Source organism: Microtus ochrogaster, linkage group LG8 (assembly GCF_000317375.1).
Source record: "Microtus ochrogaster isolate Prairie Vole_2 linkage group LG8, MicOch1.0, whole genome shotgun sequence".
NCBI lineage: Eukaryota > Metazoa > Chordata > Mammalia > Rodentia > Cricetidae > Microtus > Microtus ochrogaster.
The window spans coordinates 16,060,778-16,087,509 of record NC_022033.1 but is presented as its reverse complement, the minus strand read 5'-3'; the positions used below and the strand labels follow the sequence as shown (position 1 = coordinate 16,087,509).

Sequence of the window (26,732 nt, the reverse complement as noted above, 5' to 3'; positions counted from 1 at the left end):
AACTCACAGAGATCCGCCTGCCTCTGCCTCCCGCATGCTGGGATTAAAGGCGTGCGCCACCACCGCCCGGCACATCTCTATTGTTATACTTAGTATTTAATTATAAATATTAAAGACATAATTGAAACTAGTTGTGCCCACCTTACTCAGTTGTGCCCATCCCAACACTCAGAAGACCAAGGCAGGATTCTGAACAAAAGGCCAACCTCAGTTCCATGGGATAACTGATCTCAAAACAACCCTAACAAAAACACGTATTGGAGTCATAATGCAGAGACTCAAATCTCAGCTCCTCTATTGCAAATATTTCAGGGTATTAGATAACATTCCCTCATTTCTATAATAAGAGAAATAATATTCAGCTATCACTGTTGTTGAGATATTAAATAATAACACACAAAACAACTTAGACTATTGATTATCAAATAGTATATATATTTAGGGGAAGAATGTTGGTTGTTGCAGTCTCAACATTTATAATATTCTCTTCTAAAAATGTACTATTTCAGGTGAATGGGTATTATGTCTGTCTGTCTGTCTGTCTGTCTGTCTGTCTGTGCACAATGGACCTGGTGCCCAGAGATGCCAAAAGAGGGTGCTCTAGAACTGGAGTTACAGATGGGTGTAGGTTGCCATGTGGGTGTTGGGAATGGAACCCATAACCTCTAGAAGAGCAGCCAGTGATCTTAACTACTGAGCCACCTGCTTAGTCCTGATTTTTAAATTCTTTATTAAAACTGTCCATATGTGTGCTGGACATCAGAGTCCACCACTGAAACATCCGAATGACACATACATATAACTCTTAATTCTAATTCTACTGTCTCGGTTACCTCTCTGCTGCTTTAACCAATACCTGAGATGAATGAGCGTATACAGAGGACAAGTGTATTGAGGGTAAGGATTTTGGAGGTTTCAGCCTATGTATTAAATTGTTCCTGTTGCTTTGGGCCTACAGTGCGGCAGTACATCTGGCAGGGAGCACATGAAGAGGCAAAACCTTCTGTTCCAGGAAGTTAAGAGGAAAGGAAGAAGAGATGGGGGTGGAGAAGGAAGAGGAAGACATAGAAGAAGAGATGGAAGAGGAAGAGAAGGAGGAGGAAGAAGAGAGGAGGAGGAGAAAACAGAAAGAGGGAGAGAAATAAAGACTGAGGTCCCACTCTCCCTTCAGGGACAGGCCTCCAACACCCTCAGACCACTTCCTAGCATTTCCCACCGAAAGTTCCACCAACTCCCATTAACCCCATGCTGAGGACAAGACCTTGGACCTGGATGGGACGGAGGGGTGGGGGACTGAAGATCAAAACTCTTCCATATATTGCTGAGCATGTGACACATCTGGAATCCAGGTATGATGTCACTAGAAACCCACATATTAAAATAGCCACCCACCTGTGCGCTAACACAGATGTGTTACCCTGTTTATCTAGCAGATGTGCGTTCTGAACACTGCAGGATGCTTTCTTGCTGCCCGAAGCAATCCTTAGGACACTCGTTTGTAACAACAGCTCGCCGTCCTTATTACACAGTCATATCCGCTGCTATAATTACTAAACCTGCGTTCAATTTCCTGCCCATTTTTTCTACCAATTCTGTGATCCCTATAAACATCCCAAACTAGCACTGATTGGGGTCATCACAGGCTAATGCAGTTTTCCCAATTAATTGTGGAGTCCCAGGTACACAGGAGACCATCTCATAAGATGAGATGCTTCGTAAGCAATTTTCTGAGAGCCGTCTGAGACAAGGGCTGTCTTCGGTCTGAGTGTGTTGGAAGCCGGGCACCTTTACGCATTGTTCTCTGCTGCCATTTCTTTGGTACTGGGTTGATTTAACTAGTACCCTAGCACATAAATAATGTCTCATCTACCCAAAAGGACAGCAGGTCATCTTGGAGGGCCAATTGAACATACAGTAGTGGAAGAAGAGATGGATGACAGATCGGTCAGGGGACTGCAGAAGGAGCTGGAATCTGTATCCCTAGACTTCCTGAGGATGAACCCACCCAGACTTCGTAAAGATGAATCTTGGTCAAGCACATGTCAGTGGTAACTCTAGACGAGCCATTTAAGCTTTCTGTGCCTGATTCTCCTCATTTTTAAGATGTAGATAATAATATGTACTTAAGAAGAATATTTTAGGGATTACATTGGTGAATGTCTTTAATCTGCTTAGAATAGCACCCTGCTGCAAGATAACTATTATATAAATACCACTCCCCTATGATCAGGACAATTATAGTAATCTTTGTAATATATATGTATCTGTATATTTATAATTACTGTAGATCTATGCCCTCTCTGTCTTCTCGTCATCTTCTGTCATTTAGCACCCTCTTTCCTTTTTCCTCTTATTTTTCTCTTATTCTCCTTCCTTCTCCCGTTTCCTTTTCTCTTTCAACACATGCCGATCTGTAAATAGTGATATTTGGATCAGCTGAGACAAGAACAAGAAAGAATTAACACATATGTACAAACCAGACATTGTTGAAAGAATTAATATGCAATATTTTATCATTAATGAGGAAAGACAAATGGAAGAAAAGCTGAAAGGGAATCTAGGAAGATGGAGTTTTGAACCAATCAGTCGTGAGTGATATTAGGGATGATGTTAGGATAAAGGATATTATTAGTGATATTAGGATAAAGACCATGTATCTGGACCATTTTAGCATTAATACTTTGAAAGGAGCAATAAATGAGATTGGGATGTACAAAGCTTTCCCCAGAGTGTCCCTCCCAAATTCCACTCCCCACCATTCAGAGTGTTTGTCCCACTTCTGTATGATGGAAGGGAGTATCCCCAAAATTCTTTTACCTGGTCTACGAATTCAAGGAACAACGGAAAACAAGCCCCAAATGACCTTCAAGGATGAGCCATTTGATGCTCCTCGGTACAACCTCATCCAGCAAACAGTAACACACTCAAACTGTGAAGGCCACAGGGCTTCTGAGCATATGAAAACATCAGAGCTGAAAATGCTTCTGAAATCACTTCCCCTCGACTCCACTAATATCCCACTACCCACCGAGTCCATCTGTGCATCGCCATGTGCTCAACACTGGAAACATGAACATCATCCATGTCTTGAAGAGGCTCTTAGCCCTAGTGCAGCACCAGATACAACATCCAGTGGTAAACTCCACAACAGAAGCACAATGGAGAAAACAGTGATCAGAAGAGTCCAGGCAAGCCTTGTAGAAGAGGTGGGCTCTGATAGGAGAAGTTGGACATGGTGTATTCTCTAGCCAAATGGCTCAGTAAGTACAGCAAAGACATGGCGGTATGACACATAGGGCTTGCGGCTAACAAGAAAAGTCAACTATGACTATCTTTCTCAAAACTAGGAATGTTCTCAAAGAATGCTGTTAAATGTCATAAAAAAAAGACTAATTTTTTGAAAAGCAGACTATAAAGCAGTTCTGGCTGGCCAGAAAGCAACATTTTTTAGTTCCAGCATTGTGGTCAAGCACGACCACTCTCCCATGACACCCAACTCTCAAGCTCTGGATGCTGTTCAAGAACTCCTAAATGAAAATCCATGGCAGGAGAGTCCAGATGGCTGCATCCAGGTTACCTGTGCAAGCCATCTCAGACTGTTAGTTGGTACTTGAGTTCTAGCTCTATAATTTTCCAAGGTTCATTTCAATGGGAGATTGCTAAAATTACCTAGCAAGATGGTCTTCCAAAACCAGACACAGGGAAGATAGATAGATAGATAGATAGATAGATAGATAGATAGATAGATAGATAGATAGATAGATAGATGAAGAAGGGAGGGAGGAAGGAAAGGAGGGAGGGAGGGAGGAAGAAAGGACAGAAGGAAGAAGGAAGGAAGGAAGGAAGGAAGGAAGGAAGGAAGGAAGGAAGGAAGGAAGGAAGGAAGAGGTAGAAAGGTAGAAGAAGCTGGCCTTAGGGTGGATGCCAGAGTTATATCATGAAAACACCCAGGCCAGTGGTAGGGCTCAGTGAGTTAAAGCTTGTTATGCAAGCCCGATGATCTGAGTTCATCAGAACCCATAGTAGAAGGAGAGATTCAACTATGGAAACTGTTCCTCAACACCGCTATCATAGCAAACTCACGCACATACACACACACAATAAGTAATACTGCAGGGGAGAGGTGACTCAGTGGATGAGGGACTTGCTGCATTTCCATGAGGACTGGGGCTGGATCCCCAACATCCATATAACAGGCACAGCAGTAACCTACAGTCCTGAGAGTCACAAATGGGAGATGAAGAAGGGCAATTCCCAGGTGTGCTGGATGACTAGTCTAGCAAAACTGGTGAGCTCTGGATTCAGCAAGAGCTCTGCCTCAGCAATTAAAGCAGAGAGCAGTGATCGATCCCAAAAGACACCCCATGTCCCTGGCCTCCACAAATACACATGCACATACAGGCAAGTTCATAAATGCACACACACACACACACACACACACACAATCACATAGGCAGGCACATACATACATACAAGCATTCACACATGTTTATATAAGTACACACATACATACACAACCACACATGCATGCATGCATGCTTACATGCATACACATATATACATGCACAATTACACACACTTAATTAATTTGACAGTTACATGTTAAATCCCAGCATTGCAGGGACAGATACAAGTAAGATGTTGACCTTGTCTGCAAACTAACAAAATCTAGCTTAGCACACAGATCATGAACAAACCTGCCATCCATCTAATCAACGCTGGCAATCCCATGATGCTCTGTATAGGTGACGCCCATCTTGGCATAAATAATTCCTTCTAAAACACCATGGAGAGTCTCCATCCTTCTAGCAATCAAACCATGAGCTACTCCGTTACTCTGAGCAGACTGCCATGAGCCCCCAACTCCTCTGCTGCTTTAGAATTTTCAAAGCATTTTCCCAACCCCAAGGTTTGACATGGGGATCGTGTTCTTCCCCCATATCTTAAAAATAATGCGCAACCATTCTGGTTTGGGGGTACATGAGGGAACACAGAAACATATCCCACTGAAGGTAAGTTTGGAAAGTCCTACTGGAGAAGATTACGCCGGTGTATGCGCACAAAGAGTGCCTGCAATGTGGTTCAGACGTAAATACAAGGAACTTAAATATGCAATGAGCCTGGGTTGTTAAATAAACTGTGGATCAGTCGTTGGGATGGAAAACACTGAAGCTTTTAGAAAACATGATTTGAGAAATATTTAATGATATGGGAAAATGCTTTTCAAAAAGCATACGAAGAAACATATTTATGTGTATTTGTATGCATGCATGACTTCTACTTTGTTCTCTGTAGCTGTGTCTATTGTGTATATTCCCCTGCATGAATATGCATTGTTTTTGCCATCATAAATCACACTGCAAATAGAAATCATTTTAAAAGATACTCAGTTGATGACAGAAACATGCACACAATTTATATTTCACTGGCCAGGATTCCAAGCCTGCCTCCCCTGCTGTGGAGATTACGTGATCTTGGACCAGTTACTTAGTTCTCTGGGACCCAGTACACTCCAAGATGAAAAGGCAACAGTATCACGGAACTGCTGGGGGGTGTTGAAAAGTAGATCAAATAGTGTGTGGGAAATGCCTAATCCAATTCTTGGTTGCAGTAGGCACAAAGTAAATATCAGCTTCTAGCCTTTCCAATGCCCTTGGATAAATTCCTGTGTAGAAAAAGTGCCCTGGGAGGGAGGGCTGGGCAGGGGCACTGATGTGGGATCGACTGGGCTTCAACTTTCTTAACTACCGCAAACTGATAACTGAAGACAAGAGAAACCTATTCTATCCCAGGTCCGGAGGCCAAAAGTTCAGAATCACGCTGAACCATGTTCCCACTAAAGGCTCCAGGAAGGCAGCCTTTTCTACATTGGCTAGGCCCTGCCTTTTTCTGGCCACCATTGGCCTTCCTTGGTTCATAGACGCATTACACCAATATCTGCCTTGATCTTCATGTGACCTTTTCCCCTGGGTATCTGTGTGTCTCTGCCCCATGAGCTGGTTGGGTTTTGTCAACTTGACACAAACTGGGACATATCTGAAAGGAGAAAACCACAACTGAGAAAATGCCTCTGTGAGATTAGCCAATAGGCAAACCTCTGGGACATTTTCTCAGTTATTGATTGATGTGGGAAGGCTAACCCATTATAGGACTTGCCACCCAAGGCAGGTGGCACTGGATGGATAAATAAGGCAGGCAAGCAAGCCACAAGAAGCAAGTCGCTGAGTAGGGTTGCCAGGGCTTCTGCTTCAGTTCCTGCCTTTAAGTTCTGGCCCTGAGTTCCTCTGACTTCCCTCAGTGAGGAACAGCAACCCAAGCATTGTAAGATAAAGTAAACCCTCTCCTCTGCAAGTTTCTTTTGGTCATACTGTTTTCTCACAACAACAGAAACCCTAACTAGACCTCCTCTTTGCCATATTAGACTGACACCCCATATAACCAGTATGTCTTCATCTTAAGAAGTCGGGGAAATAAGGACTCCAAATCATTTCCAAACAAGGTCAAGTGCACAAGTACCAGCATTTAGAACTTCTACATGCCCTCTGAAGATGCGCAGTTCAGTCCATAACTGATGGCAGTCCTCCATAAATATTAGCAGAAAGGTGGAGACAGGTGGCCTAAGAGGTCAAAGGCATTAAAGGGAGCCCAGAGCCATGGTGGAAGCTGTATCTACTCCCATGGGAGAGACTGATGGGTAAGAATGGGCTGGTTGCAGGGTGTCCCATGTTCTTCCTGGATTATCTCCAGCTCCTGTCTTTTCCAACATTACAGACAACTACTGAACTTGGTATTTCTCTGTTCTCCCTGCATGTGTGTGGTCCAGAGAGAGGCTACTTAAAGTCAAGGTTGCTTTCTTCTTTCCTCCGGTTCTCAAAAGTTTAGAGTTACTGTGGAGAGTTTGCCATGGGCTATAGAAAGGCTGGGACAGAAGGCTGCATTTAGGGGGAGGCAAGCAGGGGAGGGAGGAGGTTTCCCATCCTGGAAGGATTCAGAGAAGGACTTGCTGGACCACCCTGCTTTGCAGAAGCACTTGCGGGAAAGGCCAAAGACAGGATGATGAGTGGGAACCAGGGCCAGCTAGTCCCAGCAAAAGGCTCCCAGCCTCAGAAAAAAGCAGAATAGGGAAGGGTGTCTTAGTCGGGGTTTGCTTCTATGGCTGTAAAGAGACACCATGACTACAGCAACTCTTATAAAGGAAAATACGTAATCGGGGCTGGCTTACAGTTTCAAAGGCTTAGTCCATTATCATCGTGGAGAGAAGCATGCTAGCATGCATGCAGACATGGCGCTCGAGAAGGAGCTGAGAGTTCTACATCTTGATCCACAGGCAGAAGGAGACTATGTGCCACGTTGACTGTAGTTTGAGCATATGAGACCTCAAAGCCTGCCCTCACAGTGACACACTTCCTACAACAAGACCACAACTACTCCAACAAGACCACACCTCCTAATACTGCCACTTCCTGTCACCAAACATTCAAACACATGAGTCTATGGGGGCCATACCTATTCAATCCATAACAAAGGGATTTAGGGGAGATCGCAGAAGACTTCCTAATTAAATCATAATGAGCAGCATAAGCCTCAAGATAGTCACAGAATAAACGAGTAAAATTTAAGATCTCAGCTCCCTGTGGGATCAGAGTCAAAGATGAGGTGATGTAAAGTGGAGAAATGAAGAATTTCTTGTACACACAGACGTGTGACCTGAGAGACACACACCGTGGGCCTGGAGATGTAGCTCCGTGGGTAAACAACTGGCTGTGCCAGCATGAGGTCCTGAGATGGAGCTCTAGAAGCACATAAAGAAGCTCAGTGTGTTAGCATGCGTGTAGAATCTTGGCCCTGGGAAGGTAGACAAAAGGAGATGCCTGAGGCTTGCTGGACAGGTAAAGGAGAAAGATCCTCTGTAAAAATGAAGCAAGGTAGAGAGCAGCTGAGGAAGATGCCCAAGACTGACCTTCAGAGGCACACCATACCAATGTACCAACAGATGCGAGTGTGCTCATGTCAGCCCCCCCATACACACACACACACACACACACACACACACACACAGCACCTACAACACATGCATTGTTATGCCCCTCCCTCTGGATAAATCTCTGGACCACTGTGTGGAAACCTTTAGTTCATGCCAAGCGTAAGGATCTGTGGCAGCTACAGTTAGATAAGACAGAGCCCTAGAGAGGGTTTGTGGGTGTTGCAAGCCTTACTCTAGTCCTCTGTGATGGAGCCACAGACATGATGCATGGAAAGCAGGTCTGAAGCCTGGAATGCTGGCCCAAAGACTTCTCCATGGAGAAGGTGGGGAAAAGTGTGATGGGGGACAGTACTGGATTCAGGGGGCTGAACTACAGGCAGTGCATTCTGGGAAGTGAGAAGCTTCTCTTGCCTGTGTGACTCATGCCAGATCAGCTACTAAACGTCTCCCCCTTGTGAAGTAGCATTGAGTATCAGTGGGCTTGAGGGAGGCATGGGATCTCAGGTGGTCCTACACTTACATTTCCAGAAGGTTCCAGAACAAGGAAAGAGTCTGGGGCAGCTAACACTACCTGAGGCCCACCTAGGCTGACCGTTCACACTCACCCAGCTCTCATGCAGATCTTCCAGTGAGAAGTGAGAGAACTGGGACAGGAGCATCAAGGTGCCAGCATCACTCAGGAGCATCCAGGTGCCAGCATCACTCAGGAGCATCCAGGTGCCAGCATCACTCTGCTCTGGCACAAGAATGGAAGAAGCTAATGTGTGCTGTGGTTTGAATCTGAAATATCTCTAGAAGGCCCATGTGTGAAGACTTGGTCTCCACTGCAACATTCAGAAGTGGGAATTTAGAGAATTGATTGAATGACAAGGGCTCCCCCCAAGGGATTCGTTTATTGATAGATTAATCATTGAATGCACTACCAGAAAATAGGGGGAACTGAGAAAGCTGAGCCAGACTGAGGGACAAACATCACTGAACATGTGACTTCTTCTCTCTGTCTCCTTGCTTCCTGGACTCCATGCGGGGAGGCATCCTCTGTCTCACATCCTCACTGCCATTGCGTTCTGCTATACCTGCCTCAGGTCCAAAGCCATAGATCCACTTCACCTTGGCCTGAGCCCTAATAAATGTTTCTTCCTTTAAGTTGGTTCTCTTAGGTGTTTTTCCGCAGCTGTTGCGAAGCTAACATTGGGTCTATAACAAGGGCTTTGAAAGCAAGGAACTGGAGGCGACAATCAGACACCTGAGGAAACCTCCTTCAGTTGTGCAGTGAGGAGAGGTGTCTATGGGAAGCTGCATGAGCCGAGACTTGAAGAAGATTATAAATGATAAAGAAAGGCATTCCAGCAAGCAGAAGGAGCATGTTTGAAGTTCCTATGCCAGGAAAGAATGTGACATGTCCCATCACCAGGCCAGCCAGGGTATCTGGAGCACTGAGAGGTTAGGGACGGTGTTTGCAAAAAAGACGGCATTAGATGGCCCAGGACTGGGTAGGTCTCACAGTGTGTGGATCACAGTCTACTTAAAGGCCAAGCCACTAAAGAGATTAAGCTCCAAAAAGAGATGATCCTATCTATTCAGGCCAACTAGGACACAGAGCTTGTCGCCCAGAGGGGATCAATAAACAGCAAGGGCCATCTGAATAAACAGACTCAAGCTAGGTTTCTGAAGAGATGGAAAGTACTGGACCACAGAACATGAGTAAGATTCCAGCCGCTGCCTGCAAGAACAGTTTCTCCCCTCATCCAAATTTGCTTCCATGCTTCTCAGCCTGAGCAGCACACAGAGCCCCTGACAGACTCATTTCAGCGATCACTATCAAATGCCTCTATTAGGAATGCTCAGAAGATTGTATTAGCATGATCCAATATTTACGAAATGACACTCTGGCTGTAATAAGGGGCTGAGAAAATTAAGATTAGAAGTAATCATCATGCCTCAGGGAGGGGAAGTGGGAGGGGAGGAGGAGGCATCCATCTTGCCAGGTTGCTGCCTAGAACCTTGGTTTTCTTCTCTGTAAAATGGGAAGGATAATAGGAAGAAAACACGATTGGGATAAGCACGTGATCAGGAAGAAGAGTGTCAAAGGTCTCTAAACTGTAGCTCATGTCTTTGTTACTAACTGCTTCAGTACATGACCCCATCTGTGGCCCCTTCCAGCACACTGTGATGTGAATGCTCCATCTGTCACACCACATCCCGCAGCTGCTGACGATGCAGCTGTGAACAAGGCTACTGTGGTCCCCAGTTACGTGGATTTCTCATCTGAGGGACGTTAGTCACAATGTGGGGATCTTTACCAAGAGCCACCCAGACTGGGAAGAAGTCAGGGCAGACTAGAGGGAAGGGCTTCCTGGGAGCGTCGTGTGCAAGCTCCTGAGGCAGGGGAGTCAGAGTATGTCAGCAACTGACGGGAGACCAAGTGAAGCAACACAGGGGAAACAGAACTGGTCAGGGCGGAAGTGGAGGCAGGATAAGCTGTCAGGGTCTTGAGGGGACAGCAGGACTTTGTCATTTCAGAGCATCAGGAGACCTCAAAATCTTTAAGAGAGAAACTGCAGAGGGATGAAGGGGCAAGGGAATGGACAGCCCTGTATCCCACCAGAATCTCTTTGGCTTCTGTACAGATTGAACTCAAAAGAATGACTCAAAGAACCAGAACAAAGCTCCCCAGGTTCCCAAAAGAGAAACAGAAGTGATCTGCACCAGAAGGATGAGAGTCTAGGCAAAGAAACCAGACATACCTGTGATGGAGTCAGAACTGGGGAGACATTCGGATGAAGAGACTATCACACGGTGGGGGGGGGGAGAAACAAATAGAGCCACTGGCTTCTGAATCATTCCAGAGAGTGTATAGACATGGAAGGGGAAAGGGTGAATTAAGAGTTCACTTTTAGCTAGGCATGTTGGTAGACACTTGCAATCCCATCACTTAGGAGGACGATCTTAAGTTCTGTGTTATCTCAAGAAGAAAAGAAGGAAGGAAGGAAGGAAGGAAGGAAGGAAGGAAGGAAGGAAGGAAGGGAGGAAGGAAGGAAGGGAGGAAAGAAGGAAGGCTAATTTTGAAAATGTTGGATCAAGACACACTACATGATTTTGAGTGGGCTAAAGATATACAGATACGTGCATGAATATACACACACACTGACACACACATGGATGCATACAAATGCACACATATATGCACTTAACACTCATGTATATATACATTTACACACTGATGCAATCACACATGGATGCATGCACACCCATCACCCATACACGCATGCATACATACATGCACACACATGCATGCACTATAAGATCCAGATTTGATCAATCTCAAAGATGGCCAAGAACATGTAGGGATGGTGACACACACTGTTAATGCCAGCACTCGAGAGGCAGAGGCAGACTGAATTCTGTGAATTCAACAGCAGTCTGATCTACATAGTGAGTTCCATTCCAGCATTGGAATTAATTAATTTGTTTATTTATTAAGCACAAGTGTTTTAGCTTTTGGGATCCTAATGGGACGAATGACTGGGATACTACAGAAATGAAGTCAGCATTACTAAAATCCACAAGGAGGCAACAGATACAGTTTTCCCATGCTGCCTTAGTCATTGGAATATGTGACAACTGATACCTCTGCTCAGACAAAATAAGACCCCATCTAATCTGAAATTTACAATTTAATAACTTCAGGCTTGTTTCTTTCCTTTTGGGATAGCCTTGAACTCAAGACCCTCCTGAGAAACAGACATGACGCAAGCCTTAGTAGGAACCATGCAAATCCAGCCAGGGGTCTCCTGCTTTGGAGTCAAGCTCAAGGTCAGAGAGGACATTTCTGCCCCTAGATTCTTCTGAGAATCTCCTCTGTCTCTACTTATTGATATCCCAGAAACCCTCTCCCCAGAGTTGACCAAGAGGGCATAGCAGTGGAAGTCACAGATGTTGGCACATCTGTGCTCAGATAGAACCTGAAGCAATGGTGTTGGAGAAGCCATCCACAAGGAGAGTACAGAACAAACACAAAGAACTCTAGTGCTTAAAGACAGGTTAAACTAGCAGAGAACAGGGGTGAGCCTGAGGGAGGGCTGAGGGGCTGGTGCAATACAAGACAATGTGTGTGTTACATGGGGTCACTGGCCAGGAGGTCTCCATAGACAACGTCCTCTCATGTCCTATAGCCAATTGGCTTTCTTACTGTTCAAAAGGATAACCTTCACCTTCACAGGGATGTAGGACATCCTGGCTCACATCACCATGCAACCTTGCTGCTATGCCCTGCACGATTCACCAACTCTGACAGGGTTCTCTTTGAGTATGTGTATTCCTCCTCCAAATACATCCCCTAAAACCCAGCAGGTTCACCTCTCTCACAGGCCTGCCTCATGCAGGCATCCATCAAGACTTTACATTGGTTAAATAAGTCCTAACATTTTGGATGTTAGGACAGTCACCAACGCTATAATAATTTAACAGTGGGAACATCCTGATGTGTACAACTCATGCTTATAGAGAAAAGGAGCAATCTCATCTTTTTCTAAAATGTCATTACCTAGTCAGACACCACAGCAAAACTTAGTGATACCCTGTGCATAGACAGAGCTTAAAAATCTCTGAGTAAAAATAATCCCACAGGTCTCTGGATCCTGATGGCCTATAACTATCACTCCATTCTAAAGAACTCACTTATCCTTGCCTGAACACCTCTAAAGACGGGCAATTCACTATTTACATATTAACCTACTATTCCCTCACCTCAATCCATAAAAAGGTCCTTCCCCCATGAGCCATTGCAAATGCCAGCCACCTCCATCTCAGCCCCAAACATGATAGGTCACATACCTGTAGGCACAGCTGGGTCCAGCATTGGCTTCTCCCATGTGTTAATCTGCTCCCAGGTAAACCCATTGGTGCCCAGAGCCACGCTATACCCACAGTTGCTATAGTGCTCATCAAAGGAACAGCCACCTGCAGACGAAAGAGAGATGGGTAAGTACAGCCCCACGCATGAAGCTTGGCAAGTTACCCCTTCCCCACCAATTCTTCATTTACAGCTTTGGGTTTTAAACTCTAGAGGGGTGTTGGAGGAAAAATAACCAAACCAAAATAGGAGAAGAAAGAAAGAGAAGGAAGAGGAGGAGAAAGAAAAGAGAAGGAAAGAAGGGAGGAAGGGAGGGAGAAAGAGAGGCGGGGGGGGGGGGAGAGAAAGAACCAAAAGCAGGCAATAGGCAAACTAGATTTGCCTTGGCGATCCCAGAAAAGTTTCTGGCATTGGTGATCCATCCCCCATTTAAGAAAGTTAATAAGGCTAGTTACATTGATTTCAGTAGACTTCCTGAGAATATAAACAGGAACGTCTCATTCTGAGTAGGAACAAGGAATGCCAGGGCATGCCTCTGTAACGGCTTCCAGCTCCAGATAAGGGATGCTGGATGCTACGGAACAAACAGGAGCTTCAGAATCCAGCAGGATTACATGACACCTCAGCTTTGCAAAACTGTGAGCTTGGGCCACCTGATTCACACCAGGGATGGAAGGCAGAGAGTCTCAGTTTCCCCACCAGTGGAAGGGAACACCCACCTTATGATATGTTATTAAGTGGATTGACTATAAAAAGTAAACACAGAATATACTCTGCACCCGCCCCCCACCTTCTTCCCTCTAAAAGTAGACTGAAAACCCATGCTTCATGGAGTTGGAAGAACAAACTGGTAAAGAATTAGACTACCATGCATTTGGAAGACGAGAAAGTCAACAGTGAGGGTTTCTAGGTTTTCCCCTAAAGTTCAAGCCATCCTTCATTTGACATTATGCTGTGTCTGTTTCATATTGGCATGAATAAACAGCATATATTTGGGTTGTAAGTCCACTCAAGGTGACATTGAATGAGATAAAGGATTAGAATGGAGGCTCCAACTAGGAGAGCTGCTGTGACCAGAGACACAGGAGCCCACTATTCTAACGGAGAGAGTTAACAGGGCCTGGCGGGAGAGGAGCATCTTCACAGGCAGAAGGCCGGAGGACGGAGATCACAAAAGGAGCACAGGCTGGTCCACAGAAGGAGCTGGCACCTGCTGGCCTGCGTCTGCCGTGGCCTCCTGGCTGGTGGTCCACACCCATTCCTATTCTAGTCCATCTCTTCCCTGTGTTGTCTCCCTGGCATTCAGCACCCTGCCCCTCTCCAAACTCCCATATGTCCCCATCATAAGCTGAGCCCCATTCACTGCAGGCCTCCAGCCTGTGTCCTTTTCCAGTTCCTATGCTGGAACTCACCTCCTAGGAAGTGGGATTAAGAGGGGGGCTTTTGAGGAGGCGATTGGGTTATGAGGGTTTGGCGCTCAGGTAGGAGCTTCCTGTCCTGACGAAAGAGGCCCTAGGGAGCACACTCAGTCCTTCTGCCAAGTGGGCTTCGCAGGAGGAAGGCCAAGAAGAGGACAACAGAATTCATATGACATGAAAACATCATGAAAGGACGACAGGAGAGGAAGAGGAAGATGGAGAGGGGGAGGGGAGGAGGCCAATGAAAAGACATGTGAAAATGTCATAATCAAACCTATGATTTTGTGTGATAAACAAAACGAATGAAATGTAAACAAGATGAAAGGGTGTAGAGAGAGCCCGCCCTTTGGGGGCGGGACGGCCTCGGGCAAATGTCTATAAATTGGGGTGCACAAACGCTGGTAACCCCCTTCTTCCTGTCTCCTATTTCTGGGCATCGCGGGAACTTCGGTTGCGTGAGTGTGCCATTTATATTAAAGTTGCTTTTATTTTATACCAATTGGCCTGTATTAATTCGATCCGCCTTCAAAAGGGGGGCACGGAGGAGAATGGGCTGTCGTCAGACCCTGCATCAGCTGCTGTCCTATTGCAGACTTCTAAACCTCCAGAATTGTGAACAAGTTTTTATTTTGTTCGTAAATCACCCAGATTAAGATATTCTGTTATAGTCTCTTGAGCAGGTTATGACAGTATCCCGGTGAATGCTGGGCTCAGCAATAGAGGGCTGGTCCCATCCTGGAGGGGCAGGAGTTGAGAAGTGCTTTGCATTAAATAAATAGGAGTCACACAAACACAAACATCTTGAGAGGAACAAAAAGGTAAAGAGTTCCAAAGAACACAACAAAAAACTGAAATCTGCAGTAAGGCCAGTGGGGAATTTTCAGTGGGACCGTGACTGATGTACTGGTAGAGAGAAAAATATTTGCTTTACTGTAGTTCTTTGCTAATTCAACAAAGTCCCTTGCTAAAGAATAGATATAGTGCTAGCACTGGCTACACAGGGGTTTCCAGAGAGATGTCTGAAGAGTAGTAAGGCACACCAGCAATAATAAAGCAAGTTGAAGAAGAGTTGCAAATGAAAGTGTGTGCTCCAGAGGCCATGGTTGGGAGTGGGTGAGAGAATCGCCAAGTTGGAGTGGTCCAAGATTTCTCAGCATTTATTGGAAGCAGACCTTCACTACGATGACCCTCCACCATGACAACCTCTCAGAGACAGTGGCTACACACAGAAAGCGCCCCTGACACGCTGTCCTTCTCAGCTTCTCTGATGCTACAAAGGCCTTTGGTGGCCGAGGCTGCGGACGGTAGCATTCAAAGACAGAAGAAATGGCAGTGGAATGTTCATACAAGAGGAGCTTACCAGAGCAAGCAAACGTGGCACCATACTCTGTCTCGAGCCACTGTTTTCTCTGGATATTCAGACCCTGCTTTATACCAGAGTTTGTCATGGCTTATGCATGTCTTTAATGTCTCACCACAGAACAGTTCTAGATACAAGCCCTGTGTCACACGACATCACACACACACACACACACACACACACACACACACACACACACACACACAATCTGCATTTCAGCCAGGCACACAGTCAGGACTTTTCCACAGTGCCCAGATTTTGAGCAAAGAACAGAATATGACCTGTGGATTTTAAGTTCCCATCTATGCTCTGTGTGAAACCTAGACAGTAGAGCGTCTTTAGGGGATGCTAACTGTTCACCATCCCACTGCATCAGCCCAGTGTATTCAGAAGGAGGATGTAGAGTCTGGTGACATCGAGGACAGGGAAAGAAAGAGCAAAGCAGGGTCGAAGGAGGGAGTTGTGAAACCATACTTTAATTTCCCACATGTCCATCTGCCTAAATGAGGCTATGTGCCCGACTCTGAGCTCCTGATTCCCTCTGTCAACAGCAAAAGCTTCCCAGGTACTGGACATTGTGTTCTCATAATAAAAGCCAAACTGTCAAAGGAAAATGACAACCAATCCATGAATGTAGATTAGACAAAAGCCTCTGCAGAAATATCCATGGTGACCCTCATATCCCATAATGAAACGCCACCCCAATCTGGGACTACATCCACACAAGGAGTACAGGGTGAGTCTCATGAGAATGTTTCTCATAATCCTTCTCAATATAAATTGATATCATCACCCAAATATACACAGCAGGATAAATAAACAACTGGGACCCAGTGCCAGCCAACAGAGATACCTCCTCCCTGCTCACGTGGCTCAGACAAGGTTTCAAACTAGTAGGAGAAAAAATACACTTCAGGATGATTTCCAATGCAATCATTCTTGCATTTCCTTCCTCCCAGACAACAGATAAAGAATGACAGTGATCATGAGCTTGAGACTGGGCACGGACAGCAGGTGACAGGGCCTCTAGAGACAATTTCCTAACTGTTCCCATCCATTCCCATGTAGTTTCTGGTATATGCCTCTCATCATAAGATCTAAGTATTCTAGAAATATTAGAAGTAGCTAGGATCCCACAGAGGCCACAGAGATGCAGAAATGGCAGTAAGTCATGGTGCCATGGACACTAGGAGTCAGCAGGAAAGGAGAAGAGAAGAAAAGAAATCAAAACTCTCCCAAACCCACTGCAAGAAATGCTGATCCAACGCCCAAGACCTCAAGACTTTTGTAGGTAATACTGATCATTCAAAAATGACATCTACTTGTCTTCCCTAGAGACCATAACACGAAAGGCCTAGCAATCTCTGTAAGGTATTTGTGGCAGGCCACTTAAGGAAGATATACAATTGGAAAGAATCCCTGAAGAAAAGTCATTTGGACACTGACCTCATTCAGACATAAGGAGCACGCAGTGCCAGGTAACCCATGCCAACCTTAGCACAATCATTTGGGGAGGAAATAGCACCTTCGTCTCCACCTACGCTCCAAGAACTAGCTCAGGCTGCCTCCAGAAGCCACCATCGAGCCTGATGGAGATTCACAGAGTCACAGGAGGACAGGGAAGGGCAGCCACCACCTGAGGACTCTCCTCTTGAGCACACGAGCTATTTCACTGGACAGGTCGAGGTCAAAACGTGGCAAAAGCCCCGGATGCTCTGATGCAAGTCAGACATAAAAAGTCAACAGAGAAACGGAAGACTGGAGCAAGGAAATTGGATTTTGAAAATCCATTTGGATTTGGTAATGTATAGCATATCAGCATCTGTAAGGGAGTAAAAATAGTGTGGGCTACATACTTTAGGAGACATTAAAGCATAAATAAGGTTTATAGTGCCAATCAGAATTTTTTTAAACATGAGCTCTTCTTTTGGAAATGAGAGAGGAATAGAATTCAATAAAAATATAAATGTGCCTGCCTCTGCATTTCTCAGATATGATCCTATGTGTTCCAGAGCAGAATTAAGTTCAGAAGAGGGATGGAAAATTTGTTACCTTCTGCTGGGTGCCAGGCACTGCATGTGAACTGTGCTGATGTCTATGTAAATCTGTTTGCATACAGAAACAGAAAACCACAACCCCCTTCTCAAAGACAGGCTTCAGCAAACTTTTATACAAAGGGTCAAATAGTAAATATCTTTAGCTTTGTGTCTACACAGTCTCTGTCACAACTGCTAAGCCCTGCCCTAGCAATACAAAAGCAACCATGGCCAATATGGAAACAAGCCGGTGTGGCTACGTTCCCTTAAAACTTCATATATAATAATGGAGGCAGGCTACTTTCTGCCCAGGGATAGTCATCTGTCAGTTCTTGCTGTGGGAAAGAAGCATTGCTCTCGGCCTTTCTACACGGAACCTCATGGCAGAATTCCCAAGGGACTTACCCAGCTGGAGAAAAAGCATGACGTCAGTAAGCAACAACAACAGCGACACTTCTTTTTATGAACAGCTGTTTACGATCAGCCATTACCTACACTATTTTCACCCTGCTGCTGTGTCTACCCCATCTTACAGATGCAGCCTCACAGACCCCCTAGAAGCAGCTTAAACACATGAAGAAGAGGAAGTGGGATGTTCGTCCTGGCATCGTGGAACCAAAGCTCTCCAATGCTCCGGCACAGCCTCTTTTAGAATACTCCAGATTACTCCATATTCAGACTCTGAGCCGCATCCTGCTTCTTTGAGAATAGGAAGCAGTGCCTTTAATATCCAGCCATGAAGCGAGGTGAAGATAGGAAACTAGGGCAAACGTGAGAGAGGAAAATTATTTCTAAAAAAGTAGAGATTTGCCTTCAGTTTCGTTCCACGTGATCAGTACTGCTGGTGGAGTAACTCACAGTGTTGACAAACACAACCAGAAACTGGGGCGACCTGGCGTGGGGGAGGCAAAGGAACACTTCCTACCCTGGTCTGTGTAACTAGAACAGAGCATACTAGGAACACACAGAGTGTCACGCTTGTGGCGCTCAGAGGACACCTCTGGTGTCACAGGATGTGAGACATCTGAGGTCGCAGGGTGATATCTTTCCAGTCACAGGTTCCAAAGATCCAAGAGAACATACGCAGGCCACGGGAGTCTCCGCCAAAGTGGAGCCACAGCGTGGGCTTGACTTTATTCAATGAGTAGTTGAATACATTAAAATGAACCTTATTCGTGGCAAACTGCCAGATTGCCGCCCTCACCGGGGAATGTAGTCCATCTATGCCTTTCTCTTGAGGGGGGTTCACAGTGAACTCAGTGAACCTTTCACGAGGGGAGGCACTGAGGGCTCAGTGTTCAGGCTGGGACTTTTAAGAGTATTTAGCCCAATTTTGCGAAGGTTGAGACTTGAAATTGAGTGGAAAGGGAAGTCAAATAGTGAACTAAAGAGAAACCATGAGGCCACCTTGGAAGAGAGAAGTTGAGGGCAGGACAAACAGGATATGATAAATTAGATTTATATTAATTTGTATGAATTGGGATAAGAGAAATTAGAATTGCAGCAACAGGTGTGGGGAGAGCCTGCTAAGGACTCAACTCCAACCAACAATGCTCTAGGGTCAAGGAATGGTAACATAAGGACACAGAGAAGAGTACTATAGAGCAGATGCCAATCTGAGGGATGATAATACAGACAGAACTCTGTGCCAAGCATGTGCTGGTTATCTATAACAGCCATTTAATTATCACAGCCAATGCATGAGCTAGACGTGATCACTGATGACCATGACATGCATGAAGAAACTAACATATAGATTGCTCCAAAAATGTTCTCCAAGATCACAATAATCTCAAGTGGCAAAGCTTGACTTTGAACCCAGACTAGCTCAGTCCATACACACACTTACCCATTAGATTAGGTCGCCAAAGCAATTAACATGCCTTTGTAAACAGAACTGGTTGATGGTCTTGAGCCAGTCTTCATGTCCTCTGCTCCCAAATAACTCGCTGCTGCAAGCCTACAATGTGCTAATCCTCAAGTCTAGAAATCAAGGCACAGGAGTAGGCTCTGTACCTTCAGCTTGCCATAGAGACCATGATGCAGACAGCAGGGTCAGAGATGGGGGGAGGCTGAGAATCAAGCAGGAAGGTTCCTTGCTGGAAGGTGGTACCAGCTCCATCCATGTATTACTCACAGATGTGTAGACAGCTCATACTAAACACTGAAGGAGCTGTACACACTCCAGAGATAGCGAGAATATATGGGTACAGGGAACCAGAAAGAGAGATGTGACTTAAATAATTCTTACTTATATGTTTTTATTTTATATATAAGAGTGAATGGCTGTATGTATGTTTGTACATGTGCCTGGTGCCTGCAGAGGCCAGAGACACAATGAATCTCCTGGAGCTGGACTTACAGTAGAGGTAAACCACCAAGTCCTTTGCAAGAGCAGAACATGCTTTTAACTAATGAGCCATTTATACAGTTTTTATTACTTCTTAACTGGAAGGGGTGTCAAACTTTCTCCATGAAGGAACAAGGAGGAAATACTGACAGCTTTGTGGTTTGTATTTGTCCACTCATGTTGCCATAACGAAATGCCAGGAAGAGTCATACAAAACAGACATTGGTTTCTTCCCAGTTCTGGAGATAAAAGTTCCACACAAAGGTCAGGCTAGGTGGGTTCTGGGGATCACTTCCTTCCTGGCCATGGATGACCACCTTCTCAAAGATACCCACATGGCCTTCCCTTGGAATGCTTGCAGAAAGACAACTAACTGGACTCCTAGGATCTCTTCCCTGCCTAAAGAGTGCTGATCCCACCCACCCCAGTGACCCCATCTAACTTTTGCATAGACTCTGTATTCAAAGCTAGCCATGTTAGAAGCAGGAATGAAGCATATGGATCTCAACAGAAGACTCTGGGGAAGATAAACCGCAGTCCACAGCAACACATTCATTTCCTATGGCTTCCCAATAAATTGCCACAAACACAGCAGCTGAAAATGCCTGCTTGGTATCCGCAGTGTCTATAAGGCCCAAGCCCCAATATCAGCAAGACTGTTTCCTCCCAGGACAGAAACAAGGTGCTCTCAGAGCTGTATTCATTTTGAACCTTGGAATTCTCTTTAGAATTCGCATGGCTTTTGGTGGAATCCAGTTCCTTAGGTTGCAGGACTGTGGTCCTGTTTTTCTTGATAGCTACACCAGCAGCCATTCTCAGCCCACAGATGCTACCCAGAATTCCTGACCATGTGGCCCCTGCATGAGCCTTCTGTGGCAACCTCTTCCTTAAAGCAGAATCTCGTTCTTCTGCATAACTTATCTGATGTAGCCGGTCCATTTAAGAGTATCACTTAGAACTAACTGTGGTCAAGTGATTTGGGACCTTAGCTACATCTGACACTTTCTCACCTTCGCCATTAACATAACCGAGGCGTGGGAAAAGCACACTGTATGTACTCTGCCGTGTAGGGGATGGGGACACTACAGGATGTAGATTCCTGTGCAGGTCAGGCATCTTTGGAGCTACCTCATGGTTCTGCTTATCACAGTGGCCCCGAGCTCCGTTGCTAATGCTCAGCAAGGCACTGTAGTTATGGTGGCATAACGTGTACAGGTGTACAGAATGAGCACAGCTGTGTTTCTAAATAAATAAATAAATAAAATAATGACCTTGTTCTACTGGAGACGGGTTCTTGTTAGATAATTCAGGCTAACCTCAAATGCATAGTCGTCCCCCGTACCCCTGTTACCCAAGGTGTGAACCACCATGCCCAGCACTCCCTGGATCTAAAACTGCATATAAACTGTTTATCACAAGATAACATTTCCTTTATCATCCTAACCATTTAAAAATGCAAAACCCATTACTCATGGTATATTGAAAAGCCAGGGAAGATTCAGGCTTGAGGTGCAGACAACAATCCTAATTCAGCGACATGGACAGTCTCAACGCTAACACGATCACTGAGTGTCAGCACAGTACCACCCGTCATCACTCAAGTGTCTGATGCAATGTGGTTTCTGACACTCAATCCCCATTTCTTAGATAGAGACTGATTCTTCCTCTCCCTGGGAGATGGAGAGACATACCCACTGTTTTCTGATATCACACACCTAGCTGTGGGAAAAGGGACCACCTAAGTGAGCCCCAGACTCAGAAAAGCACCTCCTGAGTGAGACACTGACATTGCCACTATACCCAGACAAGAAAACCGAAGCTAGAGCAGAAGACGCATGTAGTATCAGATGGAGGGCAGAGCTGAATTTAATCCCATTGTGTCTGCCAACCAAGGCAGACTCCAAGGAAGGTTCGGCTACCAACACTGTGAAGCCAGCACAAAACTACAATACAGAATACCACGCTGTAAAATGAAGAAATCGAGAGGGCAATAGCTGTGCTGTCAGCCAGCAGCTGGGGCGTGAGCAAGCACAGTAGTTTACAGGCCCAGGAAGGAAGCCTTGTTCTACGGACACACGCATTCTAAAGAGCTCCAGCCCCCGAGTCATTGAGATTCTCCCCTCGTGCAGACAGATGCTCTGAAGGCTGGGCAGGATCTAAGTAGGGCTTATTAATCGTGAGCAGCGTGTCGTGGGGAGTGCAGTCTTGCCCCCGGAATGAATGTAAACCAGCCTTGCATAAATTGAATTTCTTTTTTGAATATCTAATTGAATTTGCAAAAGTGTGTGCCAGGGGGGTGTTTAAATAAGTGCACAAATATGATAAGAAGGCCTTCACACCATTATATCTAATTCAGTAAGCAAAAATAATGGCAGGGCACGTTCCAATTAGTGTTTGATTTATTTGCTTTAACAAATCCAATTAGTAGAATGTTTTATAAAGTCATCCAATGTCAAATACTCATGGACTCAACAGATAGAAACAATAGTCCTAATAGGAAAAGGATGTTTCAGAGCTCTTTAAATGGTAGGAGCGTGATACATGAGGTGATGCCTCTCTGATGGCTTGGACAGTCCCCAAAAAGGACAGGGAAATAGCGTGTGATCTGATCAGCAGTTTCTTTCGCCAGGGTCGGGACTTCAATATGGCCCACAAGGAATGAAAGCAGCAAATATGGGAGCCAGTCAGGACATTTCCAGAAAGAATAATGACCTTGCCGCTGAGTGTCTTTGAAACAAGCAGTGTGTTTGGAAAACAACCCAAGGCAGAGTGCCCTGGGAAAACCATAGGGCAATCGAGGCAAGGATGTCCTCGAACTGGAATCAGTCTGCTTGCATCTTTGCTGGGCTATGGTTTCATCCTGTGAAGTTGAACACTGAGATTTGTGATTCACAAACATACTTACCTTCATTGGAGGAAGCTTATCTTGGTCCAGGGAGATACAGCCCAAGGGATGGTGAAAGCTGTAGACCCTAGAGTCAGCCATTAAACTCTTCTGTTTTACTAACTGTATGACCTTGGCCAATGTAAAACTCAATGAACCTCCCTTCTGCCATCTGTAAGCCTAAAATACTAATTGCTTCCACCCCCTACCACTGTTAAGAGGACTGGATGAACTTGAGGTCTATAAAGACCAAAAATAGCGTCTGGCACACAGTAAGTACCAAGTAAGTACTTGAAACATTAATATTTAATCTTCATGTATAAATCCAAAATATTTAATCTTCATGTATAAATCCAAAATGGAAAGGTTAAATGTTTTACGTGCATTTGACTTGCAAAATCTTTCAATACAAAGCATTAGAGATGCCATATCTAAGTTTGTCGTGTGTCCTGGATGGATGGGCAGTTTCCATAGTGACAAGGAACTGCACAGCAACCCCAGCACCCTCAGCACTTATTCCTGTGTGACCTTGGGAAAGACGGTCTCCATGGCCCAGGTTTCTTCACTTGTTACAGAGGCAGTAAGCAAGCCCTCTCCTAGGACCCCTTGACTTCTACAGACTGCCTGGCCTCTGTCTGACTCACCACGTCACATGGCAGCAGAACTCTACCTTCTCTCATGCCCGAGCTTCCTGCGTTCAGTTTGTACATAGGCATTGTGATGTTCTCTGACAGCGAGAAGACTATGATGGAGAGTGTATGGCAAGCTCTCTCTCAGCCTCAACCTACCAATGAGAGGATGAATCTTGAGAAAAAAAAAAGAGTCACCTTCAGTCACAACAGACGAGGAAGGGTCAAGTCAAGGGTAAGAGAGAGAATCCTATCAGCCGGAAAAGAAGCCACAACTAAGAGCAATTCATTCTGCCCCCAAACAGCATGGGAGCAGACACAAGGATCCCACTGCCCTCTCAAACACAAAGAACAAAGGATCAGCTGGTCTGGCTCTTAATTTTACAGGTGGGTAAACAGACAAAAGGGCAAAGGTTACAAAGAGAAGGGGTCCAGAGCTGGGACAGAACACGGAAGTCATGAACCCTGGCCAGACCTTCACCCCCTCCGCTGCCAGAAGAACAACTTTGATCTTTTCCCACACAATAGCGATGTCTCTTTCACTTTTATTTAGAGGGAACAGTAAAAGACAGAGAGGACCGTAGGTCATGCCCCATCTTGGGGAGAAAACTTTCCATCCTTTGGGGTAAGGTGAGGAAAGTTTCTGGCAGGAGTACTCAGCATCAGAAGTCCTCAGAAGCCAAAGCCAAGATCCCGGTGTGCTTAGGATCTTTGCACTTCTTGCTCAGATCATTCACACACTGGGGCTTCACAAGGTTCACTCCAGATGATTCCCCATGAGAATTCAAATTCCCTGAGAAGACGTTTCAAATATTCTCTCCTTTTGTCTGCGCCTGAGGAGGCTGCTGCCTCTGCACCCGGGCTGCAGTCTCCCGATGCTCATACACTCACTTACTGTCTGCCCCTGGGAGGTCACCATCTGAGGTAGGAAGACTATGTCCACTTATTCATCACTAAGTACTCAGGACTCATCTACAGTCTGAGGGAAACCCGACACTGAGTGACGGAATGACTGGAAGGTGTCTACAGAAAGTGGACTTATTAAATATCGTATTTTATGGCCCCAGAATCAAGCCAGAAATTTCTCCTTGTTGTTCTTTTTTGTTGTTGCTGTTTTGTTTTGATTTGATTTGGTTTTGGCAGGGTTTCTGTGTGTAACAGCCCTGGCTATACTGGACCTGGCTTCGCAGGCCTAACTGGTCTTGAACTCACAGAATTCCGCTTGCCTCTGTCTCCTGAGTGCTGGGATTAAATGCGCATGTCACCACCACCCAGCAGCATGGATTCTCATGGTCTTACCAGATCATTACAGACATGCCACGATTTAATAATTAATCATAGAGAGGTGAATGAGCTGAAACCATTACAACTTCAGAATCCAGTGCACATCCCCTCTGTTGGCTGATTCTGGCCGTTTTCTAGATGCTATCATCTGTCTATTTCACAATGTCATGCATACAAAAACCTAAGAGATAGCAAGGTCCAGCTGATGGATACAAGTTCACACGCTTTAATTTTATAAGTATATTAACATTTAATTGCCTAAAGTAAAGACCAAGGTCCCATCCATTCATTAAGCCTGGTAATAGCACCCAGAGTTCCATAAATCACCAAACCGGTAACTATGCAGATAGCATATTAACTTAGGTCTGAGTATTATGCTAAATATAACTGCTCGTGGAAGCCCCTTCAGACAGTTTAGCTTTGGCTAGCCAGGCTGTGGTAACCAGATGGCTTCATCTACCATGACCTCTTAGATGGACATTAAATGTCGAGTAAAGGGCTTTTAAGGACAAAGAATAAAGTGGCCTCAAATAATTTGAAGCTTAAATCACTCAAATGCTAGTACTGGGTCCACCCACAGATCTTGGCCTCAGGGATGGTAAGGTTAACTGTTGGAACATCTGTATTAGCCTGTCCATTCTCAAATACTGACATTTTGGTTCCCAGCAGAAGTAAAACTCACCTAGGCAGAGGCATATTGCAATGGAAAGGGAGCACCATTGTAGGAATTAAAGAAGTGGCCTTTGATGAACACTTCAAAAGGCAGGAAGATTGCTTGCTAAGGTACCCAGCATAAAGCAGAACCGGTACCTCAAAGCCACATCATCCTGGCCTCTCGGACGCCTGAAGTTCATGTCCAGGACACACAAACACGTTTCTCATCTCTAGAACAAGCACTTAGCAATTCCCAGCTCAATGCACACTCTTTTTTTTTAAATCCATGCAGGCCCAAAGCAGAAGTTTAGCCCCTGCCAACATGACTTCACCTCAGGCAAAAACTCTCTGAAACAGAAATGAACTTTTACCAAGCTGCCACTTGCTAAATCACATAATAACTCAGGCCCTGACAGGACAAGGAGGCAGGTGGTCCTGAAGATTGAGGATTTGCCTGGGAGAAAAGAACCTTGCATTGAAGACTTGGCTTTGCTGCCAGCCGGCTGCGTGACCTTGGCCCAATGCACTCTGTTGAAGATGGATCTGGCTGGAAGTGCCTGGCTGTCTCTCATAGAACCTTTCCCCAATGACCATGAAACTCCTGGAAAAGGGGGAAACTTTCAGAGGGAGTGCAACAGAACTAGCATAGTGGTGGGACAGGGAACGAGATGAGGAAAAAGGGTAACACGATTACAGAAATTGAAATGAATTTTGAGATGCAAACGGCAAACTTTTAGACCCTTGTTAGAATTTACAGGAAAACTGTTAAATCTCTGCCTAGAATTAACTAGGCTGGCTGTGTGGTTTTTCCATACTGTCAATGCCCAAGTTCAAAAATGTACCACATCTAATGATTGGAAACCACATCAACAGAAGACATGGTTTAGGTTCCATCTCTCCCTCCCCTGATATCTCCTACCTATAGGAGATGAAATAAAAAATTTGGAAGGAAAATAAGAATCAGAGATTAGGAAAATGAATTCAAGAAAAATAGAAAAAGAAAGCATTGCTAATGTGTATTGAAAAGAGCTCTGGCATGAGCTAGAAAGCACAATGCATCCTCATTGAGGGGCTGGGGGGATAGCTTGGTCAGTAAATGCTCGCTGCACAAGCCCGAGGACATGAGTTCAAGCACCAGAGCCTCTGTGAAAAACCTGTGTGAAGGTGTGTTCTTGTAATCCTACAACTGGGGGAATGGAAACAGGTGGATCCCTGGGCGTTGCTGGCCAGCCTGCCTAGCTGAAGTGGAGAGTTCCAGGCCACCTAGAGACCCAGGGA

The 26,732-nt window shown here is 45.2% G+C and overlaps 1 protein-coding gene across 13 annotated transcripts in view; it reads right to left on the bottom strand.

Annotated features, from left to right (window-relative positions):
* Ptprt (protein tyrosine phosphatase, receptor type T) overlaps positions 1 to 26,732 on the bottom strand; it is a 1,084,941-nt gene that overhangs the window by 788,665 nt on the left and 269,544 nt on the right. For all 13 annotated transcript variants that reach the window (XM_026787014.1, XM_026787020.1, XM_026787015.1 and 10 more), the window contains exon 2: positions 12,821 to 12,946. In XM_026787014.1, coding sequence (XP_026642815.1) covers positions 12,821 to 12,946 — 126 coding nt within the window. The remainder of the gene's footprint in view (positions 1 to 12,820; positions 12,947 to 26,732) is intronic.